Source organism: Bactrocera oleae, chromosome 4, assembly GCF_042242935.1.
Source record: "Bactrocera oleae isolate idBacOlea1 chromosome 4, idBacOlea1, whole genome shotgun sequence".
Taxonomy (NCBI): Eukaryota; Metazoa; Arthropoda; class Insecta; order Diptera; family Tephritidae; genus Bactrocera; species Bactrocera oleae.
In genome coordinates this window covers 14,802,243-14,816,940 of record NC_091538.1, presented here as the reverse complement: position 1 = coordinate 14,816,940, position 14,698 = coordinate 14,802,243, and the positions used below count along the sequence as shown (strand labels likewise).

At 35.7% G+C, this 14,698-nt stretch overlaps 2 protein-coding genes across 5 annotated transcripts in view; both read right to left on the bottom strand.

Annotated features, from left to right (window-relative positions):
• Positions 1 to 227: 227 nt before the first annotated feature.
• On the bottom strand, positions 228 to 6,658 carry Gprk1 (G protein-coupled receptor kinase 1). Its single transcript, XM_036375513.2, has 15 exons — positions 6,158 to 6,658; positions 3,929 to 4,005; positions 3,789 to 3,862; positions 3,048 to 3,149; positions 2,908 to 2,982; positions 2,780 to 2,841; positions 2,666 to 2,717; positions 2,409 to 2,600; positions 2,172 to 2,327; positions 1,773 to 2,099; positions 1,595 to 1,695; positions 1,283 to 1,501; positions 998 to 1,204; positions 766 to 928; positions 228 to 695 (listed from the first exon to the last, which is right to left on the bottom strand). The coding sequence occupies exons 1-15, from the start codon at positions 6,268 to 6,270 to the stop codon at positions 510 to 512; spliced, it is 2,106 nt and encodes a 701-aa protein (XP_036231406.1). The 5' UTR covers positions 6,271 to 6,658; the 3' UTR covers positions 228 to 509.
• Positions 6,659 to 7,176: 518 nt separating this feature from the next.
• Positions 7,177 to 14,698, bottom strand: part of LOC118683211 (helicase ARIP4) — a 46,299-nt gene continuing 38,777 nt past the window's right edge. For 2 of the 4 annotated variants that reach the window (XM_036375414.2, XM_036375413.2), the window contains exons 2-10: positions 12,212 to 14,640; positions 11,215 to 11,906; positions 10,945 to 11,143; positions 10,388 to 10,871; positions 10,169 to 10,298; positions 9,816 to 10,091; positions 8,298 to 8,794; positions 8,095 to 8,227; positions 7,177 to 8,027 (exon numbers count right to left, since the gene is read on the bottom strand). In XM_036375414.2, coding sequence (XP_036231307.2) covers positions 7,315 to 8,027; positions 8,095 to 8,227; positions 8,298 to 8,794; positions 9,816 to 10,091; positions 10,169 to 10,298; positions 10,388 to 10,871; positions 10,945 to 11,143; positions 11,215 to 11,906; positions 12,212 to 14,631 — 5,544 coding nt within the window. In that variant the 5' untranslated portion in view covers positions 14,632 to 14,640 and the 3' untranslated portion in view covers positions 7,177 to 7,314. The remainder of the gene's footprint in view (positions 8,028 to 8,094; positions 8,228 to 8,297; positions 8,795 to 9,815; positions 10,092 to 10,168; positions 10,299 to 10,387; positions 10,872 to 10,944; positions 11,144 to 11,214; positions 11,907 to 12,211; positions 14,641 to 14,698) is intronic. The other 2 variants (XM_036375416.2, XM_036375417.2) reach the window with 2 other exon arrangements.

The following is a 14,698-nucleotide window of genomic DNA, read 5'->3' as shown; positions in this document are numbered from 1 at the left end:
CGTTTGTTTGTATGTATGTATGTATGTATGGATTTACGTGTATACGTAAGCATTGGCAAGTCAAATGTTGGGAATTACTAGAACGCTAAGGTTTTATGGTTGCCATTTATGCGCTTCACACTTTTCAGTCGATTTATCCATGCATTTTGCCTGCTCCACTTGTGCAATAATAATTTGCGTTTTTTTTTGTTTGTTATATTCTCTAATATAGCATATACGTATGTATGTATGTGTGTTTGTTAGATCTTAGTACTTTCTGGTTTATTTTACACTCGAGTAACAGTAGTTAAAAGTATATCAAACCAATCATCATGAAAAAATAGTCTACAAAATGTTACACATTATAATAAAAAAAGCGTTTGTTTAATAAACTGAAATACGAATTGGAGTTGGAGTTGGAGTTGGCGCTGTTGCTGGTGCTTTTTCTTTTGTTGCTTCGATTGCTGCTTATACTCCCCCATCATCAACGTCATCATCTGCAAGTGTCCTGTATGTCCTTTGCATATTTGCTAGTTGGATCCATTTGAGACTTTGGAAATTGGATTGCTACCCGTTAATATGTACAAAGATTTATTGCCATCACGTTCGCTGCCATAGATTTTGCCCGCTTTCCGTGCCATCGAACCTAAAAGCTCTTGTGATTTTTTATGAGCCGAGCGCAAGGAGAAAGCCCATTCTTTTAAGCCGATTTCATCCTGTAAATCAAGTTATTAGAAATTATTTGTTTCAAAAACAGATTGTATGTGTGTGTGTGCGTATACTAACTGAATTTGTTAGAATTATTCGTCCATCACGAGATCCATCGTTAACGCGTATTTGTATGCATTGTTCTCCTTTGTAATGTATGAAATCGGAGGAAATATCCTCGATCTGATCCATAAAGATCAACTCTGGCTTATTGCTACCACTCTCCGAGTGCATCTCCAATCTATAAAATTTTATATTTAAGTATATAAGTAAGAGCGTGTCAAATATTTGCAAATTTATAGGCGCTTACCGATTTGGATAAAGTTTAGCGTATTTGGTTTGCCAGAGCGAAGCGAAAGAGCCGCCTAACTTCTTTATGTAACCGTGTAAAATGCAGTCCGAATCTTTTTCGTCGGCATCGAAATGTTGCTTTTGTTTGGCTTTTTTCTTTTGCTCGATTTTATCTGTTTCAATATTAACACTTTCGAATACTGTTTCGGCGATTTCTTGTTGCCACCTGCAGACAACACAAGTTATTATATGCTTCAGTTTTATATATTTTATCATGTATTATATGTATTTGCTAGTTATTTACCTTTCGGAAATTGTAAGTGGAAAGAATTTGTATAGTTCTTGATCACTATCCGTTAGCTTAATGCCTTTCGTATCCTCTTCGTCGAAGGAGCCAATGTCAAAAGCATCGGCGGCATTAACCTCGCCTCTCGGTGGTATTAATGGTGGTGTATATTTTTGAACATAGACTTGGTGCCAATCGATACCTGAGAAGAATGGATGCATCTTCACTTCATCCGCACTAAATTTGTTGTTATTTGTTTCGTGGTATATCAAATAGATATAAGCATTAATGTTAGAAAATTTATATATTTATGTGTCACATATCACTTACCCATTACCCATGCACCCCAGTCGTTTATCAACCTCCCGCTGTAGCAAGGAATCCAAAAGACTTCTTAATTCGGGCGTAAAGCAGTCGGGTAATTCAACGTTCTAAAAAAAAAAAATTTGTAGTTTTATCAACTGCATGCACTAATTAAAGCATTGCATTGCACTAACAAGAAACTCACCATAGTCAAGGTCATTCGATCGATTTCGTGTTTATCTTTTGTTTTGTGCTGTCTAAACGGTGAATGACCCTTAAGCAATTTGTACAGCATACAGCCGAAACTGAACCAATCGGCACATGAGTCATAGGCGGTGCCTTTCGAAAGCACTTCTGGCGCCATATAACCATGTGTGCCCACTGAGGCGTGTGGTTTTTTGCGCGAAAAATCACATGCCAAACCCAAATCCGATATGCGAATATGCCCATTTTCATCGAGTAAAATGTTTGCAGGTTTCAAGTCTCTGTAGACAATAAAGCGTTTGTGCATGTGTTCCAAGCCCAAAATTACCTATAAAGAGAGTTGGTAAGAATATGATCACAAAAAAAAATACAATATATATAAATAAATTCAGCACAGTACCTCAGCTGCATAAAACTTCATTTCATCCTCATTGAACACACCGTGTTGTGAAAGATGGTAATGCAAATCGCCGCCATTCATTAAATCAAGTATGAAGCACAGCTTGTCGGGTGTATGAAATGCATAGGTCATGCAAACAATGAAAGGACAATCCATCTGAAAAACAAACAATAAATTTAAAAAAAAAATAAAATAAAAAATAAAGCATATAAATGTGTATTATTATTCACCACCTACCCCTGTGCTCACTGCTTGCAGCATAGTTCGTTCGTTTAACGCCAGCATTTCGCCTTGTTTCATTTTGATGCGTTTCTTGTCCAAACATTTCATGGCATACATTTTGCCAGTGTCGGCTTTTCGACAGCCGTACACTTCGCCAAAGCCACCGCGTCCGATAATACGGTGTACACTGAAGTCGTTCATGGTCAACTGCACGTGAAAATTTATAATATAATTATTATGTGCGAAATGCAAATAAAAAAGTAAGGATGTACCTGTATATTAAGCTCCAAGTTCTTCCACTGGCAGAAACGTGTGAATTTGTCGCTACAAGAAAAACATTTAGTTATTGGATATTATATATTTTGCTACAACAAATATTGACTTACCTCTCCAAAAACTTTTTGAACGGCTTTCCTTTTAGGTGGTTAAAAATCTCCTCAATATAAGGCTGCAAATGTAATTTCAATAAATTCATGCAATGTTTTAAGCGAATATGTGCAGTATAAATCATTACCTCAAATAAATTAACGGGTACTTCATTTTTTAAAAGATATTTCTGTACACTGGCTACAGCTTCTTTGGAATATTCCTTTGAATTTATATAAAAAAAAACAGTATTTGAGTTCAAATTAAAACAGTTTAAATTGCACTTACGTATGTGTGAGAGAGCATTTCTTCCATGATAAAATTGTCATATATTTCTCGTGCTAATTCTTTACGTTCTTCGTAGCTTTCCGTTTTCTCAAAATTCTTTATCTGTAAAAAATAGTAGTGGAAAATGATATTGTAAGATGTTTTCTAACTGGAAATTTAATAGTTATTTAAATTTAAATTTAATTATTTATTTTTATGCCCACAAGGTATATTAAGTTTGTCACAAAGTTTGTAACACCTAGAAGAAAATATCGGAGACCCTATATAATATATGTATAAATGATCAGTGCATCGAGCTTAGTCGATTTGGCTATGCGCGTCTCTCTGTATATATGCTTGTCCCGCAGTTTTTGCGATAACTTTCTGAAAATTTACGTACGTCCTTTTTTCCCAAAGAAGCTGCTCATTTGTCGAAACTGAGCGCTCAAATTCAAGTACTTATATGGAAAACTTTTTTTTAAAGATATCTTCACGAATGCATGGATTATTGTCTAAAGCATGGCTACAAACGCCGAAAAAATGTTGAGACTATACTATAGCATATAGTTGTCATACAAACTCACCGATTACAATCAAGAAAATGACACTTTTATACCCTTTTATGCTATAAAAAATGCACCTGTGAAGCGTATTATAGCTTCGATACAGCCGGAGTTAAAGTGTTTTCTTGATTTTAATTTTTAAACAAAAATACTAATAACTAATGAATAAATAGTGAAATATTTATTTTTTTTAACCAACCTGTTCATAAAACTTTAGCTGCTGTATTGGTTCCTCGGAGTCATTTTCGCAAAAGTCTTTGAAGAGCAAGTATCCTAGAGGGCAAAAATACATATTAATCTAAATATTTTCAACATATAAATATTAATTGCAATGCTTACCTAGTATTTGATTGAATATTTTATGGAAGTTCAATTCGCTCTCCTTTTCCAAATACTTATACATCACGCTGCGGACGCTGTTTAAAGTAATTATTATGACGATTAATAAAAAATAAAACAAATCATTTGCGCTAAAACTTATTTGTATAGTAACAAACCACCTTAAAATTCACGCACTGTTTTAGCATAGCATCATTATCAATCATACACGCACAACGAATAGAGATTAATATATTATATAATGAAATCGATATAAAAATTAACAAAAGTAATTGGACTAAAATAAAGAGAATAAGAAATAAATATAGAAGCACAACAGTTTTTGATAAATTTATTAAAATCTCTATAAGCATATACATACATATGTAACTAAATATAATAAACATCATTTTTTTTTTTTTAAATACATGCATAGATCCCTAAAATGGTTTATATAAATATTGTATGTGGAAATGAAAGCGTCACCAGAACTCCAATCTATTGTAATGTATATAACTTTAAACACTTTAAGAATTCCTTATCTTACGAACATACATACATACATTTTTGTGATAGTGGATAGATGGCTAAAGTATTACAAACAAAACAATAAAGTACAACTATTCACAAACGCGTGCAAAACAAGAAGAAAACGTTAACTTCGGTTTCACCGCAAAGAGAATACGTTGCACAAATACAAAAGTGTCCATACACGAATTCCATTTTGATCATTCAGTTTGTATGGCAATCTCATATATGCAATAGTGGTCCGATCGGAACAATTCGGAGAATGTTGCTTAGAGAAAAAAGGACGTGTGCAAAATTTCAGATCGATATCTTCAAAACTGAGGAACTAGTTCGCGTATATGCAGACAAACGGCCGTGGCTAAATACAATATATATTTCATAGGGTCTTCGACGTTTGTTTCTGCGTGTTACAAACTTCTTGGCAAACTTAATATACCCGTTCAGTGTATAATTGGTTATTTCGCAAACCAATTATATTATATGTATATGTAAGTATGTGATAAGCCACATAAGTGCATCTAATTATGTAATCCATATACATAAATTCTTCAGTATGTGAGAAAATTGATCGAATCCTATGCGGATCCCGCCAGTCCCGATATTCATTTATTAGAGTATATCCTAAACATATAGTGCATAAGTACATACATATACGCGCATTATGCCCTTTGATCGTAATTCACAAATCATATATTCATATTATTTAGAACGTGTACCACAGTGGGTGGACTAAACATATCCAAAGGATATGATTGTGCTACAAAAATTTAAAATCATCTTCTTTTTTTTCATAACCATGAGGATGTGATGTAAACTCTCATGAAGCTGTTATTTTCTTAAACTGAAATGCGCTTCCAGGTCCATTGTGATAATGGCTACATATACATATATGTATATATATATTTGTCATTTATCCTTTGTAAATCCCAGTTACACACATACATACATAAATACAACAGTAATATGTAATATGTAGTATCAGTGGCGAAGTGAAAATATTTTGTTATGAATGTAGCAGCTAAATGCAACAACACTGCTTATATGAACTTGATACTAGCATAAATTGAGACCACCTACGACACACGAATATATGGACACTTACACTATTCCATACACTTCTGTGATGTTATGTTTTTGTATATAAACATATTTACAAATATATGTTTGTTTTTGCAGTTAGTACATAGTAGGTAGTGGGTATTTGTATATATTTCTATATATACATACATATATATTTTTGCATGCATTTTTTCAATTCATGAACTTCTGAAGTTTTCGATTATCAACTACTGGACAATGGTATAGCCTACACAGCTGTATGTATAATTGTGCAAAAATAAATGTAAATCGCGTACGGGATACATATGCCATACAAAACAGAGATAGTGGGTACTTTAATTGCTAAATAGCGATACAAAATGAGCACAAATAACATATACTCACATGTATAATGAAATGAAATAAAGTGTATACAATTGAAATATTCGATTAGTTAGTCAGCAAAATCGCTTTCGTACATATGTACATATGTACAAACGTTTGCGTATTTTGTTGTGTAGTCAATGTTGTGGAAAGAAAATAAAATAAATAAAAGAAATTTTAATGTGGCTGCCTGTGTGCTTTGCATGCTGAATTGGGCGTATTTTGGGGGAATACTACCTGCACTAATATACATTCATTCATATATCGCAAATGAATACCTATGTATACACACACACTTACCTGGGGTCAGGCAAAACAAGCCTTTTGCTAGCTCTTGCTGCTGGTGTGCATTTGGATTTCTCCATGGCCATCAGATAGCTGACATCCGCCAGCACAGCTTCCAAATCTGCCATGTTTGTGCGTGTTTGGTGTTCTTTCCTTCGTTCAGGTGTACTATGTATAAATTCACTTGCTAATAAATTCCTTTTCACTTTCTTCTCAGTCCCGATTTAAAAATTACGAATACGAACACAACAACGTACCTATCGAAAAGGTACCGACGACGATGATCTCCCAACAAATGAAAGAAGACGTTGCATTTCTTTACATGTTTGCCAATTATTTATTTTCTTTTCACTTCATATATATTTCATATTATTAGAAAATTTCACAGACTATTGTAAATCACAAATATTTGTTGAAAATTAATTCCAAATTATACAGCACACTGAATTGACAAAAAAAAATTATATATATGTTTTCTAAACAGCTAATGTGTATCAATACAATACATCCAATCAGAATAGGATACTAACTTCGAAATGTATCAAGTTTAGAACGTGTACATATGTAACAATGGTATTCGTGGTGAGCGCATGTCAAATGCAGAGTTGCATTCATTGTTGAATTTCGTTGCATTTTATTGCGACGCACTTAGGGTTAATGTATATAAATAATTTTTTTTGTTACTATCAAAACAGAGCAAAATTAAAAATTTAAACAAAAATACATTAAGTAAAGTTAAAACACTTGGTAATTTTTTTTTTTCAAAAATTGTATAAGGGATTATAAAACGAGGCTTTATTAACTACTGCATTTTAAGTTTTTGGAGAAACACACAAACAAGTTTTCCAAAATCTGGCAACTCTTCAAAATAACAACAATGTACAATGGGATGTATAACAGATGGCAAATAACAGTACACCATTTTTCAATGTTCAGAAGATGGCTTAGAAAGTCAATTTCCGTTTTAAAATTCGAAACTGATTTATATATACCGTCTTCATTTCCACACTAAAAACAAAAGTAATACGCTCGAGTACATTATTTAATTAATAATTTTTTTTATTTTATATTCTATATTTCAAATTTACGATAATACCATGCAATTAAATTAATTAATTTAAAACCTTTTTGTGGCTGAATGGTGATATTTTTTACTTAAATAACTACAATATTTATAATTTGTGATGCCATTGATTATGTTGCGCACCATTTTGAGGATAAACGGACGAGTGTACAGGATTACATTGCTCATTTATTGAAGTTGGCGCTATTAAGGGTGACCAATGCATTTGGTGATAGGGATTGGTGCCAATCGGTGCTGACGAACCATTGCCATATGAATTGGCAAAATGTGGAAAATAATGCGGATGGTTGTACGAACTATAGGCGGCGTAGTCGGGAAAATGTGTGGAATAATCACACGGCGCTGACACATTTTGACTGCCGCCGGCATGCATAAGGCTTGTGCTATTCTCTTGTACGGCACCAAATGTGTCACCAATAAGACTATGATTTTGATTCAAATTTTGTGAACTATGTGAAGTTTGGGCTAAATTACTATAATGCTCATTGTCTAAATTATAATTTGATCCGTACAGGTGTAGTTTTGGTTGCTGCTGCTGATGGAATAATGATGAATAGGGCGATTGCGAGTATGGTGATTGATGGGCCGTAGCAGCAGCAGCTGCATTTAAATGACTATGTTTTAAGCTTTGATTCTGTGATGTGGACGATGATGATGATGCTGTTGATGCGGCTGAAGCTGATGATGATGAGGATGTGGGTGAAGGCGTATAATCGGTTGGTATTGGCAACTCTTTTTGTAGTTTTCGTTTATTGTAATTACAGGTCTGAAAAGACTCAGTCGGTGTTGTTATCATGTCACCTGTGTGATTAAAAAAAAAATTTGTGGTTTGAAATTTAAACTATTCGCATTTCGCTGTTCTACGTACCTCTTTGATTCGCATATTTCGAAAGATCGGGTGGTGGCAGACCACAAAATGGATAATTACCTATTTGCTTGTAAGGATATGGTGCAGGATCCACCAATGGCTTATTATTATATTGTGGTAGACATTTTTGCTGCTAAAAAAAGTAAACGTGTTCAAACTTGCGTTTATTCCTTTGTGTCATAGAATTAACAAAAAAAGCATACCTGATTTAAGAGTGTGTTCTGTGGTGGGTTATTCTTTTCAAGGCCATGCTTTAAAGGATACATAGAATCCTTCTTCTCCTTTTCCTGCTCATGATGTTGAGTTAGTAACTGTTGCTGTTGTTGTTGCTGCTGCTGATGGCTGCTCTCGTGCTTTTTTAAAGCTAAAGCGTCGTCGACTTGCTGTGGCGCTTTCGATGCCAGCACTTTTTGGGCACTCCTCGCTGTATTGGGAAACTCCTGTTTGGTGGTACTATCATTTGTATGTGTTGCGTAGACTTTCTCAATATTTTGTTGACTCGTTTTCTGTTCAGATTTTTTCAAACTGTCAAATTTGCTATTGATATCATCCTTTTGCAAATGCATATCCGCTTTATACTGATTTGGCTGTACGAATTCCTTGCCTTTAGTTAAGTTAGTTTCCACCAACTTTTTTGTATTGTTATTAGTACTTTTGTCATAACCTGCCGATTTTTCAGTCGTTTCAGTGTTTTGAGATCCTGGGAAATTGTTAAAAAGAAATAGGCATTGTTAATAGTTAATTTATAAAATGTTAGCGAAATTGGTCGAACTGTTGAGTGTATTTATACCCTGAACAGGGTATATTAAGTTTTTCCTATAAAATATATGTATGCATAAATAAACAGGGTGATGAGCTGTCTGTATATACACGAACTAGTCCCTCAGATATCGGTTGAGATATCGCTCTAAGATTTTCCTTTTCGCCGATATCGGACCACTATATCATATAGCTGACACATAAAATGAACGATCAAAATCAAGTTCCTGAAAGCAAACTTCTTTATATATGGAAGGTATGCTAGACCTTTATTTCTTGTTTTTGTTATTATTTTGATACAAATCACAGCTAATCGCTGTCTTTTCCGAAGCTACTACTTAACTCCCGAACTAAATTTTTGTTGTGTTGTTTGTTACCTTAATTTTGATATATCCTTTGCATATATATTTAATCAAGTGTGGCTATATAACCCAGCAGTGTTGTTGGAAAAGTCTACACTCAAAGTATTTATATTTTTATACCCCGAACAGGGGGTACTTGAAATAAGTTGGCCACAAAGTGTGTAACACCAAGCAGTTTTGGAGATATCGACCTGAAATTTTGCACACGTCCTTTTCTCCCCAAGAAGTTGCTCATTTACCGGAATCGCCAATATCGGACCACTATAGCATACAGCTGCCATACAAACTGAACGGTCAAAATTAAGTTCTTGTATAAAAAACTTTTTTATTTAACGAGGTAACTTCACGAAATTTGGCATAAAATATTGTCTAAGACAACGCTACTAACTCCGAATAAAATTTCCAGATCGGAACACTATAGCATATATATGTCATATATATCTTATTATACCCTTTTATGCTACAACAAATACACCTGTAAAAGTTATTATAACTTCGGTGAAGCCAAAGTTAATATTTTCTCTTACTTTTGTGTTGAATTGAAACAATAATGAAATGCATGTGTTGAAACAGGTGCTTGTGTTTACTCTAACTCTTTACCTTTTGCTTTGCTGTCGCTTTCTTTTTGATTCGCAATTTCAGTTTTGCCCTCTTCCCCTTTCTTCTCAGCTGTATCACCTTCATTTGTGATATCAATCACCTCATCCTTGTCCGTCTTATTCACTTCTGCCGCCTTGCTGGACGTTCGAATTGCAATAATTTTGCCACTCTCCAATTGCATATAAATGCCTTTTGCGGACTTCAAAACCATGACTCGCTGTCCCGACTTTAAAATTATATTCGATTTGTCATTCGAATGTGTGGGTATAACAACGTCTGTGGAGTAAGGAAAAAAAAAAACATTGCTAGCTAACGTAAAACCAAATGTTTATTAAAAAACGCAAAGTGCTTACCCAAAGGCAACGTCATTTCTTGTGCCGTCATGCCTTGCCGTTGCCATACCTCAGCTGGTATCCAGCGGGTGGTACGTATACCACCACTTTTGGTCGCCGTTGTTGTTTTAGTTGTTTGCATTGGTCGTATCTGTAAAAGTTTGCAAAAAATTTATGATATTTGAAATATTTTTTACAATCTCTTATTAATCCAGTGAATTTTTTGCATTGCTTATTTACCGACGCAACAGGACGCGTCACAATACTGCCGTCGTTACGCACAATGCGATACTGATTCTTAATGGGCACACTAAAGTTTTGTTTAACACTCGCCTTCTTCTCCATTTCATAGCCACGGTGTGCTTGCCTTTTCTCAGCCTGTGACAGTTTCTTCTCCTTTCTGTCGATCAACAAGCTTTCGTGGAAGAATGGCTCCTTGGATAAGCCGCCTTTATGCTGTTCCACAATTTTCCGTATTAAAACATCCTCGAATGAATCGAGCGGTGTAGTGAATTCCGGTATCTCTGACTGACTCTTATCATCATCATCATAATCATGACAGAGATTGGTGATGTCTCTTATCGAGAGATGTGCATCGGGATTACACTCATCGACTACTCGATCGGACATGCCTTGTTTCTTAATTTGTCTATCGTATATTTTCTTTTCTAAACACTTATCCATTACAATTCTATAAACGAAGCATGGCTTTCTTTGGCCATAACTAAAATGAAAAAAAATGGCATTCGAACTGTCAAAATATTGTTTAGTTTATATTTAGAGCGTATATAACTCACCGGTAAATTCTATATACTGCTTGTGTATCATGACAGGGATTCCAACTGGCATCAAAAACTATAACACGATTCGCGCCGACAAGATTTATACCTAGCGAGCCAGCTCTAGTTGAAATCAAGAACAATTTTACATTTGTATTGGAATTAAATTCATTTACGAGCCGTTCACGTTCTTGCGATGTAGTAGAACCGTCCAGACCTAATAGTGCGTGACACAAACAATAAAGATTAAGAAAAATGTTACTAAATAACAAAAACTAATACACTTACGAAAGTACGAAACGCCACGCCCCCAGCACATATCCGAATCCGGCATACGTGTCATTTGCAAAAATGTCTCTATTAAGTTTAACGTTAATAGACTCTGACTAAACAAAAGCACTCTGTCGCCAAGTTTGACACTTTCGTTTAGTATACAAAAGAGTATTTCCATTTTAGGCGAATTTTCCAACAGACCCGGTCGGTATTTCTTCATCAGGTCTATGGCCCATTCATGCAGCGTTGTATCGTCTGGTTTCACCTTGCCAACATCTTTTTCATTGCCTATAGAATTCGTACTGGTTAACATTTTGATATCCTCGATCAAGGCCTCTGTATTGCCGGCTGTTGTTGCACCCTCACCATTTGCATTTGCTAAAACAGCATTTTCGCCGGGTGTCTCATTTTTAATTACCGGGCAGAGTGTCATATCTATGTCGGTTTCAACGGTTTTTATTTCCTTCGTATCCAAATCGACGATTTGTGAAGACCCTGCTCCCTCAGTGGCCTCGTTTGGAGTTTCTTCGGCACGCTGTGGCACCATACCAACATAGTTCGGCTTCGATAATGATTCAATATTATCGCTGACCGTTTGATAATTGAAATAATTTACGTTGGACTCTTGCCAATAATTATTGCCATTCCCCCCCAAATAAGAGGGTACATCGTTCTGCTGTTGATTATAGTGATCCGATAGCATTGAGCTGTAAGAGTGAATTATTAACGTTAGTACGATATATTTATGCTTAGTATTATTTTCCATTATTTTATTTAAATATGTATAATAAAATTAAAAAATTATGTTTTTTTTTAATAAAATCCTTTTTTGTACAAATCTCGATTAGATTATATATAAAAACAGATATTAATTTTTAATTACTATAATGTCGCATACTTCTAGGCGCCTAATCAATATATGCAATTTTTTTGTACGTTGTTGCATATTTTAAGGCGCATAACCAATATGTGCCCGATTTTAGCCCGTTATTGCATATATGCTATCACATACCTCTTCATCAAATTGGAAAACTCCGTGTTCGGTTTGTTCGCCACCAAAGCCTGCCCCTCACGCTGTGTCATATCTGCTGGCGATTGTTGATCCACCTGCTTGCACTCTGATGCCGGCGAATTGGCCTCGGAGCAAAGATCTTCTTTGGGCTTGCCATCTTGACAAATTGGTTCATTAACAACGCCTTCGTTTGTTGGCTTATCTTCCAGCGACGTGGCTTTTTCAACTGCACATAACGGTGTAACAACAGTTGTTGTTGTAGTTGTTGTTGTTGGCTCGCCAATAACCTCGGTTTCCTCCATTTCTAATTCCAAGTCAATTTCTTTTCTTTTCAAGAAACTATATAAAACATCAGGATGATTCCATATTTTACAACACACAGCAAAGGCTTTTAAGGGATTAGGAACAGATTTGGTACGCACTATATCATTCATGAATGTATCGTAAAGTTGCCGTTGAAACGTTGTCATACGCGTTAGTACGACATATTCTAATTTTTTAGGTAGTGTTTGTTGTAGCACAACATGTGAACGCCGTTGCACAAAGCCCAAAAGCAGCGAATGTAACACATGCGCTCGATAGCGCATCAATTTGTGATCCTCCGGCGTTGAGTCAATACATTGGCCATTTTGTATGGGTCGTTCAAACATATTGCAAAACTCATTGCGTGTGCCTAGATAATTGGGACGCACAAAGTCCACCATACACCAATATTCTAGCAGATTATTTTGTAATGGATAGCCGGTTAATACAATTCTACGGCGTGTGCGTATCTGTTTCAGTGCAAGTGATATGCCGGCATGTGCATTCTTAATGCGATGGCCTTCATCACATATAACCAAATCCGGACCGGGTTTGACTAATGCCTGATGTACACTCTCCATTAAACGTCTATTCATTTCTGTGCCACTGCGTTCACAATTTCCCGCTTTATTGCTGCGACGTTTACGTGTCGACATCAATTTTAATGCCAGCAATCGAAACAATTCATAGCCTATGAGCAGCACACCACCTTCTTCGGCCCACTTAAGTATAACTTTGGCACGTGCACTTAGTGTTTTATGCTGATCGTTGAGTATGAAAACGTCAAATTGTCTGGGACGTATATGTTCGGGATTATCAGAGTATTTCGGTAACCACATATTAAATTCGGACACCCAATTTTGCAATGTATTGATGGGCATAACACAAAGCACTGTTTTGGATGGTGTATGCCGCAGGAAGATATCACAGAAACAAATCACTTGTAGCGTTTTTCCCAAACCCATTGAATGCGAGAGTATACAACCGAAACCGCTGGAACTTTTAAAACGTTTCGTTGATTCAATTATGTTATCGAAAAGAAAACGCACACCACCAATTTGATGTGGTTTGATAGTGCGTGCTATTTGTGGCGCTACGAATATGTCATCTTCGCCCTCGGGATGACCGATATTAACTAAAACACGTCCTTGCTCATCGGCCACATTGTAAGCATCTTTAACATGTAGACCGCTATTGCTCGGATCGTCCACCTCTTCTTCATCATCTAGCTCCTCTTCATCGTCAGATAGCATAATGCAATCGTCCTCAGAGGAACTATCTTCTATTGTCACCACGTCGCTGATAACTTGTTCTTCTGCAGGCTTAACATTGTCATCATCATCATCATCAATTGGTGTTGGCGAAATTGGTTTAACGTCTTTTTGTGAAACACTTTCCGTTTCCACTTTACTAGTAAGCTTATCTTCATCATTGACAATGGGTAGGGCTTGTGGACTTTCATTTTGTTCAGACTCTGTTAAAGTTGTGTCGACTTCTTCGAATGGTGTTTCACTGGTGACCTTTGCAAATGTTGTACCACTTTGTAAAAGGGAGAGTACTTTATTTTGTGTGCGCACAAAACTTCTATTGACCGCTGCCTGGCGTTGTGTTTCACGTATGATTTTCTGTTGTTCAGCAACACGTGCCAGACGTTCAGTTTCTTCACGTTGTGCTGCTAGTGTATTCGTATCCAATTGATTTTCATCGAAGACATCTCGTATATTTTTACGCATGTTTGCAGTCTTTTTCTCTTCCGCAGACATGTTATTGCTACTTAATTTCTTTGCCTCTACCATTTCATCGTTTTCGGAGTCTTTCTTTCTTTTCTGTCCAAAGTGGTCATTCGGCGGATAACTATTACCACCAATACAGGGATAACCTAATGCGTCAAGTGCGCTGGTTTGTTGTTTTAACATATCTAATGATTGTTTAGCGTTCATATCGTTTAAAAGCAGTGATTCCTGGTTTCTTAGATACTGTGCATAAGGATCTTCCGGATTGAGGCCTGTGATTTCCGGTCGCAAAAAAGGTTGGAATGGTTCTGCCGGCCTATTTATGGCAGGCGGATTCAATGCAGCATTCTCATTGTACGTATCCATATGATTTTGGGAATCCATTATAATTTTCTGTGAATTATTAAATACATTAGTAGGCAGATGAACACAAAAATATTATTAATTAAAA